General features: G+C 44.3%; 1 protein-coding gene across 4 annotated transcripts; it reads left to right on the top strand.

Annotated features, from left to right (window-relative positions):
• The first annotated feature begins 601 nt into the window (after positions 1 to 601).
• Positions 602 to 26,397, top strand: sin3aa (SIN3 transcription regulator family member Aa). Of its 4 annotated transcripts, XM_083666064.1 has the most exons (22): positions 3,202 to 3,242; positions 5,310 to 5,359; positions 5,843 to 6,050; positions 7,057 to 7,239; positions 8,187 to 8,293; positions 8,409 to 8,703; positions 8,852 to 9,106; positions 9,366 to 9,518; positions 12,661 to 12,804; positions 12,956 to 13,045; positions 13,396 to 13,514; positions 13,978 to 14,188; positions 15,013 to 15,129; positions 17,810 to 18,048; positions 18,469 to 18,652; positions 18,800 to 19,373; positions 20,912 to 21,081; positions 22,787 to 22,960; positions 23,093 to 23,185; positions 24,597 to 24,691; positions 25,488 to 25,683; positions 26,141 to 26,397. In XM_083666064.1, exons 3-22 carry the CDS (start codon positions 5,871 to 5,873, stop codon positions 26,369 to 26,371), a joined length of 3,810 nt encoding a protein of 1,269 aa, XP_083522190.1. In that variant the 5' UTR covers positions 3,202 to 3,242; positions 5,310 to 5,359; positions 5,843 to 5,870; the 3' UTR covers positions 26,372 to 26,397. The 4 variants fall into 4 exon arrangements, with proteins under 4 accessions (XP_083522192.1, XP_083522189.1, XP_083522191.1 ...); XM_083666066.1 differs by lacking the exons at positions 3,202 to 3,242; positions 5,310 to 5,359 and adding an exon at positions 602 to 670 and having other exon boundaries at positions 8,855 to 9,106; XM_083666063.1 differs by lacking the exons at positions 3,202 to 3,242; positions 5,310 to 5,359 and adding an exon at positions 602 to 670.
• Positions 26,398 to 26,600: the final 203 nt, after the last annotated feature.

Here is a 26,600-nt window from a genome sequence, read left to right as displayed (position 1 = left end):
TCTGTATGATCATTTTCAAGGGACTTAACATGTTTAACACATGGATTCAAAACTGAATTTCAATTGTAAATCATCATTACTATGTAGAAGTATAGAAGGTGTGAACATACCCATCAGTGTTGAAATTCTAATATATGTAATTTAATGTTTTCCACTCTTGAAAACCTTATACTTCAATTGCCCATGAATGGAAATATTTATATATAATGAGATAGTTGGGCCTATATCTTTGAGATAGATAACGTTATTTGGTGACCATTACATTACATTATGATTACATATGAGTATGTTGATCATACAGTCTACACTAGGTAAACAATAGCAATTAAACTTCCATTTTTTACCACCTTGGAATGTAAATGTAAATGTGACATTTTGCTCTAGTAGACAACTTATAGCAAGACTTTCTCTTAGAAATGCGGCCTCTCACAGCTGTCATATGTTGCACCTGTGTATAATAATGTTCAGTCAGTAAACAACAGGTTATTAAACACTCTTCAGATCAAGCAAGTAAAGCTGAGGGCGTCACCACTACTGCAATACTTTGGCGGGTTATATTCCAACTAAAATTACGTAGGGAGCAGTGTACGCCAATGCAAACGGAGGGGGCGTCTACAACTAGTATTTTGTTACAAACACGAATCCGGAGTAAGAAGCTTCTTTTTCCTGGGTATGTAGAGCTGGTAAAACCAAACAAATGTAACAATTTAGATATCGCAGCCCATACGTGACTTTCATAGCGATTGTGAAGTGGCAGGTTAACTGTAGCCTATCTATTAATCTTGGTCTTCCGAAATGAATTATTGTGTTTGCTCGATCATGACAAACGGTAGAAAGGAGGGTTGCAATGCAATGTTTACACAAAACGTGTGCGTTTCTGTTGGTTAAAGAAAGAACATAGACTTTAAATGTACACGGGGTACATCATGTAGCCTACTTTATTCTTGGGAAGTCGAATTTTTCATGTATCTTGCAGACCTTTGAATGCTTTTACAGCGAGTTTACAAATGGATCGGCAGGAGGAGGGAGTTGTTGTGGTGAATAGGTTCGACATTTTACTCCCAATATTTATCGAAGTAAACAAGGGATCTCGGAAAGCTTAAGTGAAGCTGTTTCCTTTTACGCAAATCCTCTAGCCAAACCTGCGTGTTGTCGGTAGCTTTTCACATTAGTGCCTGGAATTTCGATTGCAACATTTCTCATCAAATAGTTCCCATTTGAGTTTGTCCATGGCATGGATTGTTAGGGATTATTAATAGTTAAGAATATAGTACGAGTCGCTGAAATTAACCCGTTAGGCATGTCTTGTTTTAACCAATGCCTCCACATCTACGCACAACAAAGCCGTAGATGTACTATGACAATTTGCCGCGTTTCCCGAAATCCTACCCAAGAACGGAGCACTTTGCATTCGTTCCTGCTATTGTTCGGTGGAGAGAGGAGGGACATCAGTACACCAATCGAACCAGTAAATACATTTGGGATTTTACATAGAATTGGTTCGGTCATAAAAATCTAGAGCTTCAGTCAACCGCATAGGCAAAAACTTGAACAAGGTCCGTGCAATATTTGTGCAGCATTATCCTCTGCTGCAAATAACCATAGCTAATTATTTCGGATAGCATAAGGTGATCTGCCTACGTCGGCCTGGATAGTTTGTTATGCTGCATGTGTAGGTCTCTAAATAAATAGAACAAGGCAAATCAAGCCCACGTTGGCTGGTTGTATAAAGCGTACTAGATGGACGGGGTTTATGAAACAAGAAGCTTGCCAAAATCCCAAATCGGAACGTCATTAAGATGTGCGCAATGGCTCGGCTGTCGTACAACCGTTGCCGTTCAGTCCTCTGGTGGAGGAACAAGGAGGAATCCCAGACCCGGGCTGGTGTTGCAGCTCCGCCTCTCGTGGGCGAGGGTTTATTTGGGAAGTCCCACCCTTATGGGCGTTGTACTGATGCATTTCGTGCAATGATTGGTTGTCAGATATTTAAAAAGGAGGTGCCTAGAGCTAGGAATTATTGGTGCATTCATGACTAACTCGGGAACTCGGAATTCCCACTGTGTTCTTGGACCTCCGAGTTCGGAGCATTCAAGTGATTTTGAGGAACTCCAAACAACATGAACGCCCGCAGGTGAAGGCTAACTTTGGCCTGTGATAACCGCTTTAACTTAAAATTGTGCAAGTTTTACAACTCTCCAAAACGCATCTCATGCACAAAAATATAATGCAGAATGTATGCAACAGCTTAGAAAAATATTGTTATATTTCCACTTCAGTCAGATGAGCTTGTTTAATCCTGCCATGCTTGCGGTTACTTTCTTGTTGACATGACATCAGAGAACTACAGGTCGGAAACTCGGGAGATCGATGATTATCCCTGAGTTTTCCACCTGAAATTACGAGTTAGGGGGCTGTTCAGATGGATTTTCCCAATCAGAGCTCATATTTCCGAGTTTTTGACTTGTCTTGAACGACCCCTATGTCGCTCCTACTCCGTTTAGGATAGTTACGTGTTGCATAAACTCCAGGAAGTAGCCTACAAAACACAGACAAGTATTTTCTTTATGTTATGTCAAAATACAATGTGCAGTGTTTCAACCCGTGAACGGTCTGAAGAAGGGGTCGACCCCCCCGTCGACGTTAAATGAGCAGCTTCATTCTTGCTCGTTTCTCACTCTCGCTTGATGTTAGCCTACATGTTTTCCCACCTTATTTCAAATTGGATCCCACCAGATTCAAGGATAATGTCTGTCTGCTCCATAATATACACTGCTGTGATCCCCTTCCTTTTGAGTAGGCATGTTTCTTTCGAGTCTCCTGTTTCGTATGTTGTGTAGTTGACGTGTGTGGGATGGCAGTCAGGGTGATAGAGAGCGTACGGATGTACACCCCCGTTTGATTGACATCTCCAACTCACCATACCAGCCATGAGATTATCCCTTTTGCGGATTTTTTGGGGTGACGACCAATCACATTTAACAGTGGGTGGGGAAAAAGAAGAATACACTATCAAGACCACGCCTCTCGTTTAAGAACCGAGTGGACGTTGTTTTCTCTCGAAGTCAATAATTCTTTTGAGTTTCGAGGCTCGGATTGTTTATTTTAAACACACACATTACTTAGAATTATACGCATGCCGTTGCATTTTATTTCTAGTCTTTTAGACTTTTATTAGTTTAAGTTAATACCGATGAATTAACTGCAACTTATTTAGTCTCTCCAAGTCTCGCTGAGCGTTGGGGGTGAGTTCAATTTCATTTAGCTCGCAAACTGCAGTTTTATACTAAGTTAGCTAACTCGCATTGTTTCGCTAAGATTCCTTCAACAGTTATGCTAAGTTAGCTAGTTCACATTTGGTGTCGCGAAGTGACTTTTTATTGACCCCTGACCCTGGAATTGTACAAAGAACTTGAGTTGGTGCTAAAATGGGGGTAACCCCGATAACAAAAACATCGTTGCTGATAGTATGTCTAGTATTTCATCCCCATTTGCTTATGCATCGTAGTTACCAGTGGCTATTTGCCAGCATTATTGCCTGTTCGTGTGTACCTTGTGGCTAGTAGCTGCTAGCCAAACAGCTAGTAGACAGCTGTTTATGTTGACAGAAACCTCAGCTAACAGTTGTCCCCGAAAGGCACATTTCTTGCTCCTTCGATGGTCTCACGGAAACCGTTTTTTTTCTACCACTTTTACTTGTAGAAAATGCGGTTAACGTCAAGAGTTTACGAGTACTGTTGGATGGTACTGTGTAACTCCAGCAGTACTAGGTCCAGCGCCACGTCTAGTCCTGTATGTACAATCTCAAATGTGACAGGCCCGTATATAGCGAGTGGAATCGGAGGGGTAAGGCTAAGGGGGACTGGCTGAGTATTGCTTATTTCAGCTTCATTTTCCATGTTAGCGAACTAGCAGTTATCTCTAGGAGAATCCCTTCGTCGAATATTGGTTTGCCATCATGGCTTTATTTCTATGTTGGGTACACGTAACAGATCAAAGCTGGTGGTGACAACCTTACTTGTTTGATTGACCAGTCAAGTTAGCAAGCTATATATATATATATATTTATATATATAATGCGTGTGTATGAAAAGTGTTTGCTGTTGACAAATTCGCATGCGAAGTTTGTCAGTGTCTGTCGACCATTTATGGCAGACAACACTGAGCGACCTTTATGAGACGGCTTAGTCTGGAGTTGTTTGTAATGTTTGTGTTACGCAGCAGCAGCCAACGCCACGCCAGGTCGATGCGTGACGCTTGTTTCTCGCAAGCAACTAATCAGACTGTCTGTGGATGTCAACCTCTGTTAATGTACCGATTATTAAATCTCTTTCTCAAGAGAGACAGGCGTGTGCTAATCATGCTGATGCTAGTTTTAAGGGTTAGGGTTACACAACATGCTAAAGCTAGTTTGAATGAAAAGCGCCGCACGTTCCCAGCTAAGGAGCGTCCCCATACAATCGCCTTTCCTCTCTTCCTTCTCAAAAGGCATTGGAGTAGAAAACCTAATGTTCCTCCCCTTACTAGAGATTCTCCTCCAATAAGTTTGGAGAAGGAAGCGAGGGGGAGAGGATGCGAGCAGGGGCCGGAGCCATAGGGTCAAAATGAGAGCCAGGCAGAGTTAAGCTCCGGCACCTTAGCCGGGCTATGAAACAGCGTTTACCCTCAATTTCATGGAGTAAACTCCTTGTCAAACCTATGTAGTCAGATTGTCTCTAATTGCGCTGCCTTCAGAGATGTTCCTCATATGTGCGTAAATGTTTTCCTGTCTGCATTGTTCGTCAGGGAAGGGAACCATTCTGAGAATATTGAAACGCATCAACGAGGCAGAATATTTAACAGTTGCATCAACGAGGCAGAATATTTAAACATTGTTTCAACGAGGCAGCTCGGAGAATATTGCAATATAGGAGCTAACGAGGCGGATCGTCGCCAGCAACCTGTAGGCTAAAGGTAGGGATGCAGCGCAGAAGTCAGTTAAACAAAGTTAGCCCAGCTAAGTCATTATTTGCATTCAACAAATCATCATTCTGTCACTTCATGACCCTGCACATATGTTATAGCTTACCATTGTTATTGTCTTTGAAGCCAAACTCATGCAGCAAGTAGCCTAACCATTTTGCATTGGGACAGCACAGTTCAAAGAGAGGTATGTAGTTGCAGTGCTCGTCGTCGATCCCATTTCCCAATGTAAACCCTGGATGCGAGGAATAGAGGAAAGACTATTCGGACGCAATAGTGATTTGACTCCGTAATATACCTCCAGTTCTGCACCATTCTCATCTAGCTTTGTTCTCTGTCGGTTTTCTAAGATTCTATCAACGTGCTACAGGTTTTTTTTTTTTTTTTAACGGATGGAATGGTAATGAATAGTTTTAAAGCAGCTATCAGTGCTAACATTTTTTTTAATGATAATAAATGTTTAATAAATACTGTAATGAGAGTATTAAAAAAAGAAGGATTTGTTATGTTTTTGTTGACAGAGGAGATTTAGTAATGATGTATAGCTTAAAAAAAAAGTAATGCTTCTCTCAGGGAATGTTATTAACTGAGCAACAGGTTATAGAAGTCTAGTGCTGTTTGCATTTCCCCATTGTTTACATTTTATTGTTACCTTTTATATGCAGAAATCGTATTTCTCAAAATGAAAATAATGTGTTGCGTTCCCCTAAACTAAAACATTTGAAGGCGGTTAACATCTTATTAGCCAGTTATTTAGCTTCCACAATTGTGAGGTCTCCACTGAAGTTAAACAAATAATCTTGGGAGCAGTAAGACAACAGCCTGTCCACTGTGACCAGTCGACCTGGTCCTGTCTGCTGCTGATCTTGTGTGTGGTCCGCAGGTCTTGAGTCGTTGAGTATGAGTTAAAGATGAAGAGGCGTTTGGAGGAACAGGAAGCAGTTTTTTCGCCCCAGCAGCGGCGCCTCCCCGGCAGCACGGAGGCCTTCCAGCACCGTGTCCTGGCCCCGGCGCCAGCCACCTACGAGGCCGTGGCAGACGGCATACAGCCCCCCACGGGCCTCCAGTACTCTGGCCCACAGGGCTACCAGGTATGCACACGACAGAGGGTCACCATTCATTTGAACACAATGCTGTTTTTATGTATATTATATCTTTGTTATTTCATGAATAAAGGGGCTAAAAGTTGCCAGTTATTCTCCCGCAGCTACTGTATACACAGTGATGCCATTGATGCCTCCTAGTGACATCTCGGAAAGGTGTGTCGCCAGAGGGCATCTATTCATGCACAAATTCAGACTTGTATCACTTTGACAACGCTTACCGTACCAATGTTGTGTACACAAAAGCCAAGTTAATAAACCTTTGCTGTACAATTTAGGGTCGCTGCCCTGTTTTGCAGCTACCATGCTAGTCGAATGGTAGCTGCATGGTTTGACATGCATGTTTCCCAGGACAACAGCAAGACACTGAAAATATTTTGGACATTCATGTGAACACTACCTATTCCCGTCTGTTTGGCTTTCGTCACAGTGCGTTTAGGAAACTCAAGACTGTCTATCACCTTACTGTCATTCAAGAAATCCTGTCCTGAATTAATTTAGGAGGCCCTAAAATGTCATGGTAACAAAACTACAAGACACTAAAATTACATCGGAATTAAGTTGAATAGTTATTTGATGTAAAAGAAAAAAGAAAGTGCTAAAAGATCCATTCAATTGCGAAGATCAGGCAGTGGAATTTTAAACCTCTGTCCTAAATGGTAATTGAAGTATGTATAAAGCTTAAAGGATGTGTTCACTTTAAAATAAAAATACAGTTCAACTTATATGTCTTTCGTCCTCAATAATTACACAGTTGGCCATGGTAAATTTTCATGAAACGTACACCTCGGAAAAGGATATCCATCCCATATGGGGCACACATCCACGATGCTCCATACCATACACCACGCCCACATTTCTCCAGTGATTGGTTCACATCCCAATGAAATGCAAAGGTTTTAGTTGTTGATGGAAAAGAGGAAGTGTGTTGATTTATGATCATTGGTACTGGCTGCAACCTGCTCTAATCTGTACTTTTGCCGCCCCTCTCCAGCTCCCGACGGTGTCCCAGAACTCCTCTGGGCATGGGCCCACACCCAGCCCTGCTGCGCACGGTGGGCCTCACCACCATAGCATGGCAGTCCAGCCCCACGGGCCCCCTGTGATGCAGGGCCATGTCCACCCCCCTGCACCTCCGGCCTCAGCCCAGGGTCAGCAGCAGTTCCAGAGGCTCAAGGTGAGAGCTCCAGGTCCCCTACTTGGTGTTGTTAGTGGCTCACCCTGATGGTACGCAGAAATGACACCGTGGCTTTGATAGATTTTCTACAGCCGATCGCATCTCAGGCAATACTGTAAAAGACATCCATAGCTAATCATTGTTTTTCCTATTTAAATAGGAAGTATTCAGTTTTTCATATATAACATTGAAAAAGCTTTCAGGCTTCAGTATAGCTGCTGTCGGAAGAACCGCATTGTGCAGAATATCTGAAGAAATGTTTGCTTTGCAAGATTTACATTTCACTTGAATAATAATCTGTTTCATCAAGTGTGCAACATAACCCTGTTTGGCATTTCAAGTGTTTGATAAAGACAGAACCATTAATCAAAATTCAATAGGGACAGCTGTGGATCTGTTAGGGTTTTAGGCATATGCAGTCTGCTACATCAATCAAAGTTTGACCCTGTGCTCTGACCTCTCTAGGTGTGTATAGAGGCTAGACCAAAAGATGCTAAACTCTCAATAGCACCACAAACAGGGGAGGTTAGCATCTCTAGTCTATTAAACAGGCTCTTGATTAATAAGAACTAATTATGCAGAGAATCATTAAATTTCCATGGTAATTGCCTCTCACTCATCTTAATACAATATGCTCCGGATGCGTGTCCCATATCTCTGGCTGCTTTTACCATATAGCTGTGGTCATTCAGCCTCTTAATTGGATAAACTGCAGATTTGATTAATTCACATTCCTGCAGAGAAGACCTTTTCAGAGTGTGCAGTCTGTAAAAGGTGCTATTAAACATGGGTCCTCTCCCTGAAATGATAGTGAGGGTCCTTCAGTTATTGTTGACCTCTTAACTCAAGGTTTTGAAAATTAAAATTCCACTTCTGAATTGTGAGGCTGAAATGGCATTGGACCTGACCTGATGAATAGTTGATGAGTGCTTTTCTCTCTCTCTCAGGTGGAAGATGCATTGTCCTATTTGGACCAAGTCAAGCTGCAGTTTGGTAACCAGCCTCAAGTCTACAATGACTTCTTGGACATCATGAAGGAGTTCAAGTCTCAAAGGTGAGGTCATTCAATATCAACATTTTGAAGTATTTTGCATCTCTCAAGCTGTTCTCCACCTCAATGCTGCTACACATCGTCAATGTTGCATGCAACCATTGTTGTTTCTCCACAGTATCGACACTCCTGGGGTCATAAGCAGGGTGTCCCAGCTCTTCAAGGGCCACCCTGACCTCATCATGGGCTTCAACACCTTCCTGCCGCCGGGCTACAAGATCGAGGTCAAGACCAATGACCTGGTCAACGTGACCACACCCGGTCAGATTCACCACATCACCCCCCACGGCATCTCTGTCTCCAACATCCCCCTGACGGGACCTCCTACCCAGCACCTGGCCCAGCTGACAACTGCAGTGACCACCATCGCCCAACCCCCTCCCACACAGCCAACCCCTGCCAAGATCAGCAAGGTGAGCTTCCTCCAAACCAACATTGTCATCGGCTCTTTGCACTCAAGGCGATGGGCGAAATAATATGTAGGAACAGCATTTGCCTCATGTCTTTCCAGCTGTGCTCTCACAGCTGTCGCAAATTACATTTCGGTGTTCATGTCTTCAGCAGCCGCTGCAGTCTCCAGCCCACACGCCGAGCAGCCAGCCCAATCCGTCCATCCCCCCCTACACCTCACCCTGCTCCCCGCCCCTGCAGCCTCACACACCGGTGAGCGGCACACCCAACGCCCCCCCTCCCCTGCAGAACAACCAGCCAGTGGAGTTCAACCACGCCATCAACTACGTCAACAAGATCAAGAACCGTTTCCAGGGCCAGCCCGACATCTACAAAGCCTTTCTGGAGATCCTGCACACCTACCAGGTCAGCAGCCACCACAGAAACATCTAGCCAAATCCTTGGCTAGACTACTCACATTTATTGTATTTGTGAAAGGAGAAATTACCCTTTTCTGAAATGTCCATGCGTTCCGTGCCTATTCTCACTTATTCACCTGCTTTCAATCCCCTTTGATTGATATGTTGCGTCTCCAGATTCTTAAAAGCGAACAGCATTAATCCGCATCTCACCCAGTTTTTCGTGGCTTGCTCATGAAAGCAATGTTTCTCTTCATCCACAACAGAAGGAGCAACGGAATGCTAAGGAGGCAGGAGGGAACTACACCCCAGCCCTCACTGAGCAGGAGGTATATGCTCAGGTGGCTCGCCTCTTCAAGAACCAGGAGGACTTGCTGTCAGAGTTCGGCCAGTTCCTGCCAGATGCCAACAGCTCAGTGGTGAGTCTGTGCCCAAGTAAATCAACCACAGACTTCGTCAGAACAGATGAGCACTATGATTTAGAGAAGAGGGCCACTGAGCTCAGTGGTGGAACAATCAAAATGATTAGTTCACAGACAACTGAGATACACTATATAGCCAAAAGTATGTGGACACCCCTTCTAATTAGTGGGTTCGGCTATTTCAGCCACACCCATTATAACAGGTGCATAAAAGCAAGCATACAGCCATGTAATCTCCATAGACAAACGTAGGCACTGTCATAGGATGCCACCTTTCCAACAAGTCAGTTCGTCAAATTTCTGCCCTGCTAGAGCTTCCCCGGTCAACTGTAAGTGCTGTTATTGTGAAGTGGAGCAACAACAGCTCAGCCGTGAAGGGGTAGGCCACACAAGCTCACAGAACAGGACCGCCGAGTGCTGAAGCGCATAGCTTAAAAATCGTCTGTCCTCGGTTGCAACACTCACTACTGAGTTCCAAACTGCCTCTAGAAGCAACGTCAGCACAAGAACTGTTCGTTGGGAACTTAATGGAATGTGTTTCCATGGCCGAGCAGCCGTACACGAGCCTAACGTCACCATGCGCAATGCAAAGCATCGGCTGGAGTGGTGTAAAGCACACCGCCATTGGACTCTGGAGCAGTGGAAACGCATTCTCTGGAGTGATGAATCACGCTTCACTATCTGGCAGTGAGTTTGGCGGATGCCAGGAGAACGCTACCTGCTTGAATGCATAGTGCCAACTGTAAAGTTTTTCATGGTTTGGGCTAGGCCCCTTAGTTCCAGTGAAGGGAAATCTTAATGCAACAGCATACAATGACATTCTATGACAACTTTGTGGGAGGAGTTTGGGGAAGGCCCTTTCCTGTTTCAGCATGACAATGCCCCCGTGCACAAAGCGCGGTCCTTAATGACATGGTTTGCCGAGTTTAGTGTGGAAGAACTTGACTGGCCTGCACAGAGCCCTGACCGTGACCCCATTGAACACCTTTGGGATGAATTGGAACACTGACTGCAAGCCAGGCTTTCCTGCCCAACCTCGCTAATGCTCTTGTGGCTGAATCGGAGCAAATCCCTGCAGCCATTTCCAAAGTCTAGTGGAAAATCTTCCCAGAAGAGTGGAGGCTATTATAGCAGCAAAGGGGGGACCAACTCCATATTAATGCCCATCTTAAGAAAGTTGCACCACAATATTACCTCAGGAACTCCACCTGCTTTGACAGTTCTGTAAACCACTAAAACATACACTACATGGCCAAAAGTATGTGGACACCCGAACATCACACCCATACAGTGCATTCGGAAATGTCTTCAGACCCCTTCACTTTTTCTGCATTATGTTATGTTACAGCCTTATTCTAAAATGGATTAAATTATTTTTTTTCCTCATCAATCTATACATAACACCCAATAGTGAAAACAACAGGTTTTTAGAAATTGTTGCTAATTTATTAAAAAAAAACAAAAAAACAATCACATTTACATAAGTATTTAGACCCTTTTACTCTGTACTTTGTTGAAGCACCTTTGACAACGATTACAGCCTTGAGTCTTCTTAACTACAAGCTTGGCACACCTGTATTTGGGGAGTTTCTCCCATTCTTCTCTGCAGATCCTCTCTGTCAGGTTGGATGGGGAGCATCGCTGCACAGCTCCAGATATCCGGGTTCAAATCCTGGCTCTGGCTGGGCCACTCAAGAACATTCAGAGACTTGTCCCGAAGCCACTCCTGCGTTGTCTTGGCTGTGTGCTTAGGGTCCTTGTCCTGTTGGAAGGTGAATCTTCTCCCCAGTCTGAGAACCTGCTCCAGAGTGCTCAGGACTTCATCAAAGATCATTCTGTACTTTGCTCCGTTCATCTTTCCCTCGATCCTGACTAGTCTCCCAGTCCCCCTCAATAAAAAACATCCCCACAGCATGATGCTGCCACCGTAGGGATGATATTGGCCAGGTGATGAGCGGTGCCTGGTTTCCTCCAGATGTGCCACTTGGCATTCAGGCCAAAGAGTACAATCTTGGTTTCATCAGACCAGAGAATCTTGTTTCTCATGGTCTGAGAGTCATTTAGGTGCCTTTTGGCAAACTCCAAGCAGGCTGTCATGTGCTTTTTACTGAGGAGTGGCTTCCATCTGGCCACTCTACCATAAAGGCCTCATTGGTGGAGTGCTGCAGAGACTGTTGTCTTTCTGGAAGGTTCTCCCATCTCCACAGAGGAATTCTGGAGCTCTGTCAGAGTGACCATTGGGGTCTTTCTGACAATGGCCCTTCTCCCCCTATTGCTCAGTTTGGCCGGGCGGCCAACTATAGGAAGAGTCTTGGTGGTTCCAAACTTCTTCCATTTAAGAATGATGGAGGCTACTGTGTTCTTTGGGACCTTCAATACTGCAGACATTTTTTGTACCCTTCCCCAGATCTGTGCCTCGACACAATCCTGTCTCGGAGGTCTACGGACAATTCCTTCAACCTCATGGCTTGGTTTTTGCTCTGACATGCACTGTCAACTGTGGGACCTTATATAGACACGTGTGCCATTCCAAATCATGTCCAATCAATTGAATTTACCTCAGGTGGACTCCAATGGAGTCGTAGAAACATCTCAAGGATGATCAATGGAAACAGGATGCACCAGAGCTCAATTTCAAGTGTCATACCAAAGGGTCTGAATACTTATGTAAAGTTGATATTTCAGTTTTTTATTTTTAATAAATTGGCAACAATTTCTAAACCTGTTTTGGCTTTGTCATTATGGGGTTTTGTGTGTAGATTGATGAGGGGAAAACAAATAATTGAATCCATTTTAGAATAAGGCTGTAATATAACAAAATGTGGAAAAAGTGATGGGGTCTGAATACTTTCCGAATGCACTGTATGGGTATGATGGTCGGGTGTCCACAAACTTTTGGCCATGTAGTGTATGTTTTAGTGGTTTACAGAATTGTCAAAGCAGGTATGGAGTTCCTGAGGTAATTTTGTGGTGCAACTTTCTTACGGTGCCTGATGAAGACATTTGCACATTGTCTAAGCGGTCGTGGCCTTCTTCTTTTTGTATGTTCTCCAGCCTGTTGAAGGGGCCTCCTCAACAGTTTTTTGTTCAACTTGCGTTCACTCCTCTGACCCAGTCTCCTGTTCCACATCCTCCCTAGCTGTTAAGCAAGACCACAGCAGAGAAGGCAGAGTCGGTGCGCAATGATCACGGTGGCACGGCAAAGAAGCCGCAGCTCAACAACAAACAAAGGCCCAATCAGAACGGCAGGCACCCAGGGGCGGGGTCAACACCCCCTGTCAAGGTACCCCCTCCCCCTTTTCTTTTCTTTTTTTAATCAGCACAGCTTTGAGAAAAATGTATTAACTGCCATTTGCATTTTTAGGCATCACTGGTGTGTACTGTGGGATTTGATTCTCACAATTGTCACTCTCTGCTTCTTGTACATGTTGCAGAAGAAACCCAAGTTACTGAATTTGAAAGACTCGACATTGGCAGAGACCAGCAAACATGGAGCTGGCACAGAATCTCTGTTCTTTGAAAAGGTCAGTTTGAGCTTGGCTTTGAAAAAAGGAAATGTACTCCTTGATTTTCATTAATATAACTCCTGAATACCTCTTTGAGAGAACAATTGTTGTACCTCATCATAACCAAAGCAATAAGGACTGATTACTTTATTGTTTGTTTCTGTTGACAGGATATTTTGTAATTAAATGATGTACAGCTTGAAATTATGTTTTTAAAAAGTAATGCTGCTCTTATGGAAGGTAATTCCTTGACTACAACAGAAATCTGCTATTTGCATGTTCAAATGCATTTTCCATATATTCGTTTATATTTTGTTGGTGACCCTGATAGCTGCTTTAAGTCTTACAAGGATGTGTTTTTGTCGCAGGTACGAAAGACCTTGCATAGTGCCGAGGCCTATGACAACTTCCTGCGTTGTCTGGTCATCTTTAACCAAGAGGTGATCTCCAGAGCGGAGCTGGTTCAGATGGTGTTACCGTTCCTGGGGTGAGTGCCTACATTGGGCCACCCTAATTTACAGATCGTCAATCTCGTGCTGGATTTGTTATCACTTTATTGTTCCTTACTTGATTTCCTTTACAGCATGAACAGTTCCAATTTTGACCGCCATATGACCTGCTTGTACAAAAATGTGTATAGTTTGACATGCATATTCATGAACTATTTAAAATTGATGTATAGAAAACACACAAACACATATCAGATATAATTCCAGCGCCAACGCTTTCATCTGTCATGCATGACCTGTGTCATACACCAATGATATGCACTATTTGCTTATGTTTGGCCATAATATGGATGTTGTTGTTTTTTCCTCAATTGGTGATTACACAGTTAAGTTATTACAGGGAATAACAAGTCATGCATTATTCCATTCATCCAGCAAAGCTGTATGATGTCTAGCTAAGCTCTTTCTCTGAACAAAAGAAATACTCTATATTTGTTACAGAAAATTCCCAGAGCTGTTCAATTGGTTCAAGAACTTTTTAGGATACAGAGATACGTCCCACATCGAGAGCTACCCCAAGGAGCGGGCCAATGAAGGCATCGCCATGGAGATTGACTATGCCTCCTGTAAGAGGCTGGGTTCCAGCTATAGAGCGCTGCCCAAGAGCTACCAGCAGCCTAAATGCACTGGAAGAACCCCACTGTGCAAAGAGGTGAGTGCAACACTGCTACGCCCTCCTCTGGGAAGCTTATGAACTACAGTTGTTCAACAGCTCCTCAGGGTAACCTTCTCATCCCTTCTTGACACACAGCTGCCATTGACCACACCTGAAATGATAGGTCAGCAATTGCAATTACAATTAACAATCAACTATAAATTGTTGGCGAGAATTCACATTAAAGGGGCAATCTGGGATTGGTACATCCATTTTTAGACTTTTAAATTAATGATGTATAGCAATTGATTCTTGAAGAATAGAACAGAAATGTCTCGAACTTCGTTCAACTGTCTTACCCTATCAGAACCCGAAATATAACCATGTTTTACGCCATTGTTTGTAAACGATGTAATTGTAAACAAATACTATAGCTTCAAAACATGGTTACAATGATCATGTTGATCTCATGGATGGTCAGTCATTGCATCCATAACAGTAGCAATTAACAACAAGCTCCCTGCCACTCACTGACTCTGGGACTCCCCCCCCCCCCCCCCCCCCCCCACCCACCCTGTCACACACACACACAATGCACTGACAGTGTAATTTATAATTATAATATACCCCCATACCCTTTTCATAGCCTCTGGCCTCATTGCCACTTAGCCAAAAATATATTGTTTTATTGTTCTATTTTGTACATTTGTTATTGCTATTTTGTAAATTTCTTGTCTATTTGCTATTGTTTTCTGTCCCATGCACCAACCTCACCACGTCAATTTCCTGTATGTGCAAACATACTTGGCCAAATAAAAGAGTTCTGATTCTGATTACAGTAAAACATTTTAATAGTGTGCCTCTGTCCTTTCTGTCTCCAGGTCCTCAATGACACCTGGGTGTCCTTCCCTTCCTGGTCGGAGGACTCAACCTTTGTGAGCTCCAAGAAGACTCAGTACGAGGAGCACATTTACAGATGTGAAGATGAACGCTTTGAGGTAAGTGGGACAAGCCAGGGTTTTTACTGACCGTCTCTGTAGCAAGGTAGTGGGTATTGGTTCTGACTTCTGAAAGTGACATTTTATGGATTTGAAAGAACTTCATGACGTTGAAATTCAAACCTCTATTTCCAGTCAGACATCAAAACATTGACCCCAACCCTGCCGCCTGTACTTCACTGTAGATTACTTTTTAATCATCAATTAAAGGGATGACCGGAGAGGGGACCGCACCACTTTGCTAAACTTTGTTTTTGGGAGGGGGAGGGCTGGAATAAACCATTTTTGGAAATAAAAGGGATTGGCAACAAATAAGTGGAGGAGTTAAGCCAGGCAGACACTACGTGATTTCAGCCATGAATTTGCCACAACCGACTTTACATATGGGCTGTAAATACGGTTCATATGAGGTGAACTTGACGCCTAGACTCGCGTAGTGCGAGTTGGTCAACGACATGAAGAGAAGACACCATCGCGTCCGATGTGAACTCCTGACATGCCAGAATTTCCTGGTCGGGGCTCCTCTCTACTCATGCAGTTTGAGAGGTGCTCTGAGGCGATATAGGAGCCTCAACCAATGAGAATCCAGGATGTTGTAAACAATGGCAACGTGCCAACGAGTGTGGGACCAAATATAGAATACTTAAAAGAATAGCTACATAATTCTCGGTTTGGAATCCTGAAATGATGTAAAACTTGTGGAGCTCTGGCAGGACCAAAGCTTACTTTATAGGCCTATCTAGTGAAAATGATCATGATTGCTAGAAATTATTTTGTAAGAATAGGCTAAATAATTCAATATCGTGTTCAAATTTTCCTTATGTTTTTTTCTCTGTGCATAAGAAGACTGGCTACAGCTAAAATGTCTTGCTATTTTGGGGCCAGCGCCATTTCTGCCGTTGTCCTGGCAATGAACTAACACTGAACGGGAGGGTGATAAGGGGATCGCCCAGTGGACATTGCTTCAAGACAATTAGTCTTGCAGTATGAGACCCTCTCGTTGGTTAGGGTTAGGATCGTCTGCGTTTGTGAAAATTGCAGTGTCCACCTGGCTTTATTCTAGTAGTATGTTTTCAGTACTTTTGTGTATGTTTTTGTGAATGAAAAATAACTTGTACATTTCAGTGGATGATCAGACTGCCACAACATTATATCGAACAGCAGATCAGTCATGTCAATGTGCAGTGCACTGAACATGTGTAATTCCCATTTGGCTGTGCACATAAATTAAGTTGTAACACTTTACAATAAGGATACATTTATTAATGCATTCATTAACATGAATTAATTATGAATTATTGCATCTGCAGAGCATTACTTATTTGTGCATGTATTGATGGGGGGGGGGGGGGGGGGGGGGGGGTTCAATTGTATGGTCTGAGCCTTTTTCCATCAGCTTTTGTAGTGTGTTACCCAGTCTGAAGCAGTATACAAAGCATTAACATCCCATACCAACCTGTATGTTAATTGGGTTGATAGTTCTTGTCACACTTAACTTGATCACTCACCATCACTGGGTGTTGTGAACCAGTTCCAAATCGTTGGCCTGATTAGCCTGTTTCCTAACAGTCTAAATCTTACCTCTAGTAAAACATCCATCGGGGTAGTGTTATTACAAGCGACGATATGTATTTTAGGTTTGAGATATTGTAACCACAAATCAGAGGTCTCCCGCTAGAGTAGATTCTCACAACTGACTCCAAATTCCACTGCTAGTTTATGCCAGGGACAACAAACACTGTAGCTACAGTAGACCAATGTTTTATAGATTCACACTGCCATCGCAACGGTGGTCTCTCAATGCCACGACTGCAGGAGACACGGGTGGTGAAGACGTGTGAACTGCTGTCGAACGCCGCCACAAGGAGGTGACTTAGCTGTGTAGGATGTTCATCAACAGTCCTTAAAAACCATGACTTGACGTTATGGTATACAAGTTTCATTAACATTAACTAGCATCCTTTATCAGTCACTTAACAATGCATTTATTAATATGTATGAATAGATGCACAAATAAGTCATGCTCTGTAGATGCATTAACTAATCATTAATTCATGTTAATTAATGCATTAATTAAGACAGGTGTCCCAGCTTCCCACATTCCCTTGAGATTCTGGTCCATGATGACATGATTGCCTCACGCAATTCCTGCAGATTTTTCCAGTGCGCTTTGAAGCTGTGAATCTCCCGTTCTACCACATCCCAAAGGTGTGCTTCAGATCTGGTGACTGGGAAGGCCACTGAAGAACACTGAACTCATTGTCATGTTCATGAAACCAGTTTGAGATGACTTTTGCTTTGTGACATGGTGCATTATCATGCTGGAAGTAGGCATTAGAAGATGGGTAAATTGTGGCCATGAAGTTATGCACATGGTCAGCAACAATATTCAAATAGGCTGTGGCATTCAAGCGATGATTGATTGGTATTAACAGGCCCAAAGTGTGCCAAGAAACCATTCCCCACACCATTATACCACCTCCTCCATGAGAAGGTGTACAGGTGTACCTAATAAAGTGTTCGTTGAGTGTATATCAGTGCACCATTGCTACAAAATATTGTATGGGGCTGATTTGTATGGTGAGAATATCGTCTCAGAATGTTCATAGCGGTGCATCCCTACCTGAAACCTTGCATTGCCTTGTGTTGAGCCCGGCCTATAATGCTGTGTTTACTGTAGCTTGATGTGGTGCTGGAGACCAACCTGGCCACCATCCGTGTGCTGGAGACGGTACAGAGGAAAATGTCCCGCATGTCTGCAGAGGAGCAGGCCAAGTTCTGCCTGGACAACTCCCTGGGCGGTTCCTCTGAGGTGATCCACCGTAAAGCCATCCAGAGGATATACGGGGACAAGGCCCCTGACATCATCGACGGGCTGAAGAAGAACCCCGCCGTGTCTGTCCCTATTGTGCTCAAAAGGTGAGCATGAAGACAAAGCACAAAGAAAGCTGTGTTTTGAAGTTGCATACTTCCATACTATTTAGTAGGCATAGTAGTGAGTGAGTGTCTGTCTACCCCATCAACATTTGTTGTTGCTCTTGTGCAATGGTCAAGGTTGTATAGGGGTAATGAAAGAATTGAAAATGAAAAGGTTTTTTTAGACGTCATGATGACAATGCTGTAGCCATAGAGAGAATAGATTAAGCTGTAACTCTGTAACTATTAGTGACTGTTGGTCATTTACATAAATAAATTGTTCAAAGCATAATATATATGTAACCTGACCTTTCTAACCAAATGGACACCTACAAAAAATTAGCAATGATGTGGTACCTAACTTTTTAACCAGCTACAACTTGTGGTTTATCCTGAGCCAACCCTATTCTCACTCGTCCTCAGGTTCAAGATGAAGGAGGAGGAGTGGCGGGAAGCCCAGAGGGGCTTCAACAAGATCTGGAGGGAGCAGAATGAGAAGTACTACCTGAAGTCCCTGGACCACCAAGGCATACACTTCAAACAGAATGACACCAAGGTGCTCCGCTCCAAGACTCTGCTCAATGAAATTGAGAGCATCTATGATGAGGTTTGTTTTTTTTTCTTCTTGTTTTGGTACCATTGTGTGTACCTCCAGTTTACCTAATCGGAAGTTCTGAAAGGTGCCGTGCTTTACCAGGCAAGGTCAGAGTGGCATCAAAGGAGTTCAAATGTGTGTGTTTGTGTTGTCCTGTAGCGACAAGAACAGGCTTCTGAGGAGAGCACGACTCCGCCCAGCGGCCCCCACCTAACCCTCACCTACGAGGACAGTCAGATTCTAGAAGACGCAGCCGCGCTCATCATCCACCACGTCAAGCGACAGACCAGCATCCAGAAAGACGACAAGTACAAGATCAAACAGATCATCTACCACTTCATCCCTGATATGCTGTTCGCCCAGCGAGGTGAGCTGTCGGACGTAGAGGAAGAGGAGGAAGACGAGGAGATGGAGCTCGATGAGGCCGGGGCCAAGAAGCACAACGGCGTTACCAGCAGCAGCCCCTCCAAATCCAAGCTCCTTTTCAGCACCACTGGAGCCCAGAAACTCCGCGGCTGTGACGACGCCTACAACCTCTTCTACGTCAACAACAACTGGTACATCTTCCTGAGGCTGCACCTGACCCTGTGCTCGCGTCTGCTGCGTCTCTACGGACAGGCTGAGAGACAGATGGAGGACGACATCCGGGAGCGGGACTGGGAAAGGGAAGTTCTCGGCATCAAGCGAGACAAGAATGACAACCCTGCCATCCAGCTGAGACTGAAGGAGCCGAGTGAGTAGAAGCACACATAATTAGTGCCTATATAAGGTCTACACATCCTAGACCCCTAGGGGGGTGGGGGGTGGGGGGTGGAGGAGGAAGAGGAAGATGCTGCATTTGCGCTCTCACCTATAGGCTACTAGCTGCACGAGTGGTAGACCCCCGTCGCTTGCCCCAGTTGCTCAAAGTGTATGCATTATTGAGCCGCTGCTGAATGCATATCGGAAACTATGGAGATGGATTACTGCCAATATTATTGTAAAAAATAATAATAAACTCACAAATGTGTACCATGATCTGTAAACACTAAGCACAAATATAATTTACTATCTACACACACACCTTGATTTGTATTTGTAAACCATTATTTTAATACATGCACATTTGTAAATTTGTAAACATGGCTAAAGATTTATGAATACATTTAAAACATTTTTTTTTTTTACATTTATGGCATTTAGCCAGATGCCTTTATCCAAAGCCACTTACAACAGATACATTTGTTTAAGTAAGTGAATCATCTATCCAACAGTCATCATAAGACAAAGTAATCAATGCTCACACCAGGGGCCATTGGCAGTTGTTTAATATATAAATGTATTTTATTAGCAGGATAGAACTTGTACAGGGGGGAAGAGGTCTCGGGGTTAGGGTTAGTATGGGGGGGGGGGGGTAGTGAGGGTGAAGCGGTCTTTAGGAGGGACTGTTAAGATGTAGCTGGAAGAGATGGGTTTTCAATCTACGGCGGAAGATAGGAAGTGACTCTGCAGTCCTGACAGCAGTGGCAAGCTCATTCCACCAGCGGGGCGCCAGGACAGTGAAAAGCCGTGACCGAGTAGCGCGGCCACTGCATCCACGTAGAGACGGCGGTGCCAGGCGGGCAGCCGAGGTGGACGAGCGGAGTGATCTTGCAAGGGTTTGGGGGCTAACCATTGCTTGCAAGTAGGGATGGGCTGTTCCCTTTGCCGCCCAGTAGGCAAGCACCAGGGTCTTGAATTTGATGCAAGCTGCTACCAGGAGCCAGTGGAGGGTGCGGAGGAGGGGCGTGACATGGGAGAATTTGGGGAGATTGAATACCAGACGAGCGGCAGCGTTCTGGATGAGCTGCAGAGGCCTGATGGAGGAGGCGGGGAGTCCGGCCAAGAGTGCATTGCAGTAGTCAAGGAAATGCTCTTACCTGTGCAAACAAATGTCACGATGTGTGAATAAAAACAAAAGCACTGACAAATATCTTTCCAAAGTTACAAATACAGTGCCCTCCATACGTATTGGAAAGATGAAGTATTGTGTCTTCTTTTAGCAGTTGGGGTTACAGTTCTGCGAAACTACTGCAAGGTACTGCAGGGACAATTACAGCCCTTGGCTAAGAAATTCAAATACAGAATTCTATTGACAGTACCACTTTGTGCAATGCTACAGCAGAGTACTACATGATCATGTTTGTACATGATTACCTTGTACTTGTGCAGCAAGTCACACTTGAGCCCATGCAGGTGAAAATAACAACATATCTCATGATGAATTTGTAATTGACTTTTCTCCGACTGCAGTGGACATTGAGGTGGAGGATTACTACTCTGCCTTCTTGGAGATGGTGAGGAACCTCCTGGATGGGAACATGGAGGCCTCTCAGTACGAGGACTCCCTGAGGGAGATGTTCACCATTCATGCCTATACTGCCTTCACTCTGGACAAGCTCATCCAGAGCATTGTCAGGCAGGTCAGTATTCACTCAAGTCTTCTACAGGTTACACTTTACATCTCACCATATGCAATTTGGGCTGGATATTTGAGAGGACTAGGGCTGCCCCCGAATAGTCGATGGGTCAGTCAGTAGACCCTTGGCCGGCAAAATGTTATCTGGTTGAATCGTTGTAGGGCCGGGAAAATGTCCTTATGCAAAAGAAAAATGTTATAGGAAATTTCTTTTTTTTTAACCACAGGAAAATATTTGTTTTATTAAATATTAAAAATATTACATATATTTAAACGATTAATAACACAACAAACTTCAGGATAACCAAATACTTCCCCCCCCAATAACACAATATTGTCCCCTCCAATAACGCACACCTACAGAGGTACTTGGTGAGTGCACTTGTCCACCTCTCCTCTTGATTGTAGCTGAACAGAGAGAAGAGATGCCCACAGCACAGGTAGCCGTATTTTGCTGTTTCTCTGTAAGGCTTCGCCGTAAAACAACATTTTGAGATGCTTTGCTAAGCTGTCTGATTTCTTTGTGCAAAGGCACATTCTCCATGTTGTTTTTCTACGAAACGTGGGGCTGCCTCACCATTTCACTATTCATCTATGTAAAACAGGGTAGCCTAATTGCTGGTAGGAATCATAAAAATAGCCAATTTGTCAACATGTAGGCCAAGAGAAAGAGCTTCGTCATTAGGCTACAGGGTGAGCAGGGCTGTGTACATGAACCAACGGAGGTGTCCTGTCCACCTGCACTTTCCTATCACAAGACATACATGCCGACATACATGCCTGAAATCCGTGCCAGCTGTCCCATGCACCTTGCGCATGTTGCCCTCTCATTCAGGCTTTGTAGTATGGCAGCATTTGGCAGAACTTCAAGCAAAAAAGGTGAAATGCAAACTGACTTGCTCCGACCGCTACCGTTATACCAATAAAGCGGGCCATAATCAAATACCCTGTCCTCTGCAGTCTTAACGAATTAATTGTTAATTAACTCATAAATATTTGTTAATCCACCGTAGTATTGTAGGATGTTAACAGTGCATTTTCTGATGGCCAAAACCTTTATTCAAATAATGAATAGCCTGTCACGAATTTTAATTAGCTGACTATGGGTTTGAACTGGCAATATTGACTCGACCAAGGTTGGGTACAGCCCTAGAGAGGTACAGTCATAAATTTATTATAGTTTTGGTTGTAGTTATTCCAGACCTCTGAGTTTATCAAAGTCAACGGTTGTTTTAAGGCAAGCCAGAAGACACTTGAATTGAGGCGCTCACAACAAAGTCATTGGTGAAGTGGAAGAAGAACAAGGGCGCACAGCCCAGTGGGATGAAAACAATGGTTATTAGTTATCCCTACTTAGGCCTGTCACAGTTATCGTACAACCCCAGTCAGCGGTCATTCTAAATCTGATGACCCAGAATCTCTATTCTCTCGATTGAGATTGTGGGAGCAAAGGAAGTCAAAATGGGGGATGCAAAGTGTTTGGCAAAGTCTTGGCCCCAGGAAACCTGTTAAGAAATGTGCAGATCATACATTACATTCATACAACTACATGGCGCTGATTTAGCTCCTTATGTCTAACTGGCTTATTACCGCTTGTGTTTGTGTTTTGTAGGAAACAAAAAAAAGAGATAATTATGGCAAGTCACGGTCAACTGCATTTGAGAGCTCACCCTCTCTCCACTCACCTCTCCCTTTTAATGTCCACCCAGCTCCAGCACATTGTGAGTGACGAGGTCTGTGTGCATGCGATGGATCTGTACCTGTCGGAGAGTAGCAGCGGTGCGACGGGAGGTACCCTGCCCACCCAGACTTCCAGAGCCCCCTCAGAGGGTTCCTACCAGCGCAAGGCAGAGCAGCTCATGTCCGACGAGAACTGTTTCAAGGTAGAGTGACCGTCATGAGGAGAATGTAGAAAGACCTCATTCCTTGGTTTCTGTCTCTCACATGCAAACACTAACAATGTCTTTTCTCTGTCTACCTCACCCACTCTCGCCCCTCTTCCTCTCTCATCACAGCTCATGTTTCTGAAGAACAGAGGCCATGTCCAGCTGACAGTGGAGCTTCTGGATACGGAGGAGGAGAATTCTGATGAGCCCATTGAGGCAGAGGTAAGCCTGACCTTCTCTCCCTTCGATTAATGCCTTCTCTTTTCTCTGTGTGAACCAAGCTACTGCTTAACTGCCACCCAAGTATCCCAACAGTGTTTTTTGTTAGTCCGTGGCCTCAGATACAGATGCTTATCTGTACACTCATCCCGGTTTGACTAACCCTATCCCTAAGCTTAATTCTAACCTCAACCCCTTAAGGGGCCTTCATATTAGAAAATAAATGTGGACCTGTTCCGAAATGGACCTGTGGACAGTCAGACCCGAACCTGAACAGACCCTTGAACAACGAGACACAAGACCTGATCAGTCTGGCCCTGACCCGATTAGACCAGAGTGATTACTTGCTTAATAGGCTTCTTCTTTAGTGTGTTATAGACATGAGATTTTGGGGTACGGTCCAGTGTGCCAGAGCACGTGCTTGGATGAGAGGCAATGTATGCATGCACCCATAAGGTTGGTGTGAATGATTGAATGTGGCATGATGAACATGACTGCCAAACCATCCGTCATAATATTTCGCTTTCGCAATGTGTGATATGTTATTATGCGGGATATCTTCTGTCATTGTGGGAATCGGGACAATGCGGTGAGGTGTTCACCCAACTCCATCTCGAATTATGTTGCTCTCACTCTCTCTCTCTCTGTGTCTCTCTATATATATGTGATCCCTTTGTGTCGTGATGCGCTTGGACAGATGAACGCTCTCATGATCAGAACTGTTTTTTTGGTCCTGGTGGGTCCGCTTGTGTAAATCAGCTGGTTCATTTACCAGAGACCTGTGTCAATCCAACAATACCCGGCTCGGACCTGAGGGCTAGTTTAACTTTCTCGGGTCTTCGGTTTCTGGTGGACCCGTGAAGACTTCTACTTCATATGATCCATGGCAAGAAAGCAATGCACCAGACGAGCCATTGTTTTTCAATTGAGGAAACAGCTGTGCCTTTACTAGGCAGTTAAATATCAGACTTGATCGATATTGAAGTGTGACCGGTGGCTGTGTTGGACCCCGCATCGAGTGCAGCACATGTTGTATTTCAAGTGAAAGGCCTTTTACCCCTAACCTTAACCAATTGTAAACCTAACCGTAACCCTAGACCAAAATGGGTGGTGAAAAATGACACTGTAGAATTCGATCTGATGCTCAACTGTTATAAATACTTCATGGCGACTGTTACCTGCGCCAATGGACGCTACACCAATTTCCAGAGAATGTTTGTAATGAAGGTTGATAGAAAAAGGAAGCAGCAATATAGCAACTACTGTATATCTGAATAGGTGTCTACATGTAGCCACTATGTTTGTATTATAGTGTATTTGACGAATGGAGAGACTGTTTTGGCTGTATGTTTTTATTAACTGTGTGACCTTTTGGTGCTGTTGGTGTCTGAGTGGATTTGTTTTGTTTTTTTAGCGCTGGTCAGACTATGTGGGTCGCTACCTGAACTCTGACTCCACTTCTCTGGAGTTGCGGGAACACCTCTCTCAGAAGCCTGTGTTCCTCACCAGGTGAGTGTCAAACCCCTGCAGGCTACTGAACTCCTTTGAGATATATTAAAGATATAGTCCTATGGAAGTGTTACTAGAATATGTATTTGTTCAAAGTACAAATCATACTAAGTAGGGGCACCATACCAACACTATAGAACACAAAGGTTATGGCAAAAGCCATATGAAGAGACCCAGTTTAATTGATCAACTTGATCATTATTAAACCTCTTAATAAGGGAGGCAACACTTATGCCGATGTCAATCTGAAGGGTATTTGATGGCAATCGAATCTCTTGGTAAGTTCTTTAATTGTTCATAGGGCCAGCATTTGTCAAGGCAAATACGAATCAACGATAGCTAAATGGTGATGGTTTGGTTTGAGCAACTCGAGGCGAGATCAGGCCTGGCGAAGCAGGGAGTTCAACACGCCCTCCTGGGTGTGTCTTTAGTGTCGCTGGCGGCAGGGTTCTGTAGCGGCGTGGTTGGGGTCTCTTTCTGGGATGGAGATCAGGCTGCGGTGATCTAGAAGTCCTTTTTTTTTTTTTTTTTTTTAGAGGGAGGACTAAGAGTGGCCATATTGCAGGGTTGACCTTTAATGCTCCATGGTGGTGATAATAACACTGCATAGGACGAGGAGCACCACCAAACGGTGGGGCTTCCTGGCACAAATAGAACATCAAAGTCAGGGGCAGGAAGAGAAGGGAGGTGTGGTCACCCCTGCACACATTACCTTTATTCTCGAGGAGTTACTTTTCAAGAAAAATGTGTCCAAACCTCACTTTTTTTTTTTTCTCTCTCCTTTTCCTCCTGCCAGGAATCTCCGGCGGATACGCAAGTACCAGAGGGGCCGGGAGCAGCTGGAGAAGGAGGCCGGCGAAGAAGGGAAGAAAGAGAACGCTGAGAACCTGAAGATGGAATGTATGTTCAAGCTCAACTCCTACAAGATGGTGTACGTCTTTAAGTCTGAGGACTACATGTACCGACGCACAGCCCTGCTGAGAGCTCACCAGGTATTCACCTCCCCTCCCATTTACTCGTATTCCTCTGACACCGCTCTCTAAAGGCTGCACGTTGCCTTTAGTCACCTCAAATCCTTGTTTGTTCATTTTGTCTGATGGACATATTCGTGATTTAGTTATCGAAGTCCTAGTCACTGTTCTGGTTAGTTTGCTGTTTTCATAGCCGAGTAGTGATGCGATTAGTCAATTTGGTTTATTAAGTTATTCTATTATTTAGTTCTGTTCAGTTAGTATAATTTCCAACAACTATTTAACTGCCGTTGTTTGTGCATCGCCTGGCGGTGAGGTGCACTGGACACTGGTGCACCCTTAGGGAAAGACAGAGAATCAAGTAGCTTTTATGAAAAACGAGGGATTTGGGCATTCAATTTTTTTGGGGGGGCCCCAGTCCGCCCCAGGGTATAGCATTGTGATAACCATGGTGTCCCTCCCTCTTTGTCCCCCCCAGTCCCATGAGAGAGTAAGCACGCGGCTGCACAACCGCTTCCAGGCCTGGGTGGACTCCTGGGTGAAGGAGCATGTCAGCCGCGACATGGCAGCAGAGACCAGCAGGTGGCTGATGGGCGAGGGGCGGGGCGGCCTTGTGCCCTGCTCCACCACCTGCCAGCCCGAGGTTCTCCACTTCGCTAACATCAACAAGTTCCGTGTTAAATACGGCCCGCCCTTCAAAGCACCGTAACCCATCCGGAACAGAAAGAAGTGTGTGTGTGTGTGTGTGTGTGTGGGGTGGGGGGGGGGGATTGTATAGCAGGGTCAGGTCAGGAATGGGTCAAAAGGGGCAATGATTTATCAACAACATTCTAAGGCTGATATGGGAGCGCAACAAACCTAGCTTCCATGTCGTACCGAGGGCGGTTGGATCACTGTTTTTACCAGCGTTTTTAGCTGTGCCCACTTTTGCAGGGCCT

This window comes from Argentina silus (genome assembly GCF_951799395.1).
Source record: "Argentina silus genome assembly, chromosome: 3".
NCBI lineage: Eukaryota > Metazoa > Chordata > Actinopteri > Argentiniformes > Argentinidae > Argentina > Argentina silus.
This window is presented reverse-complemented; position numbering and strand designations above follow the sequence as displayed.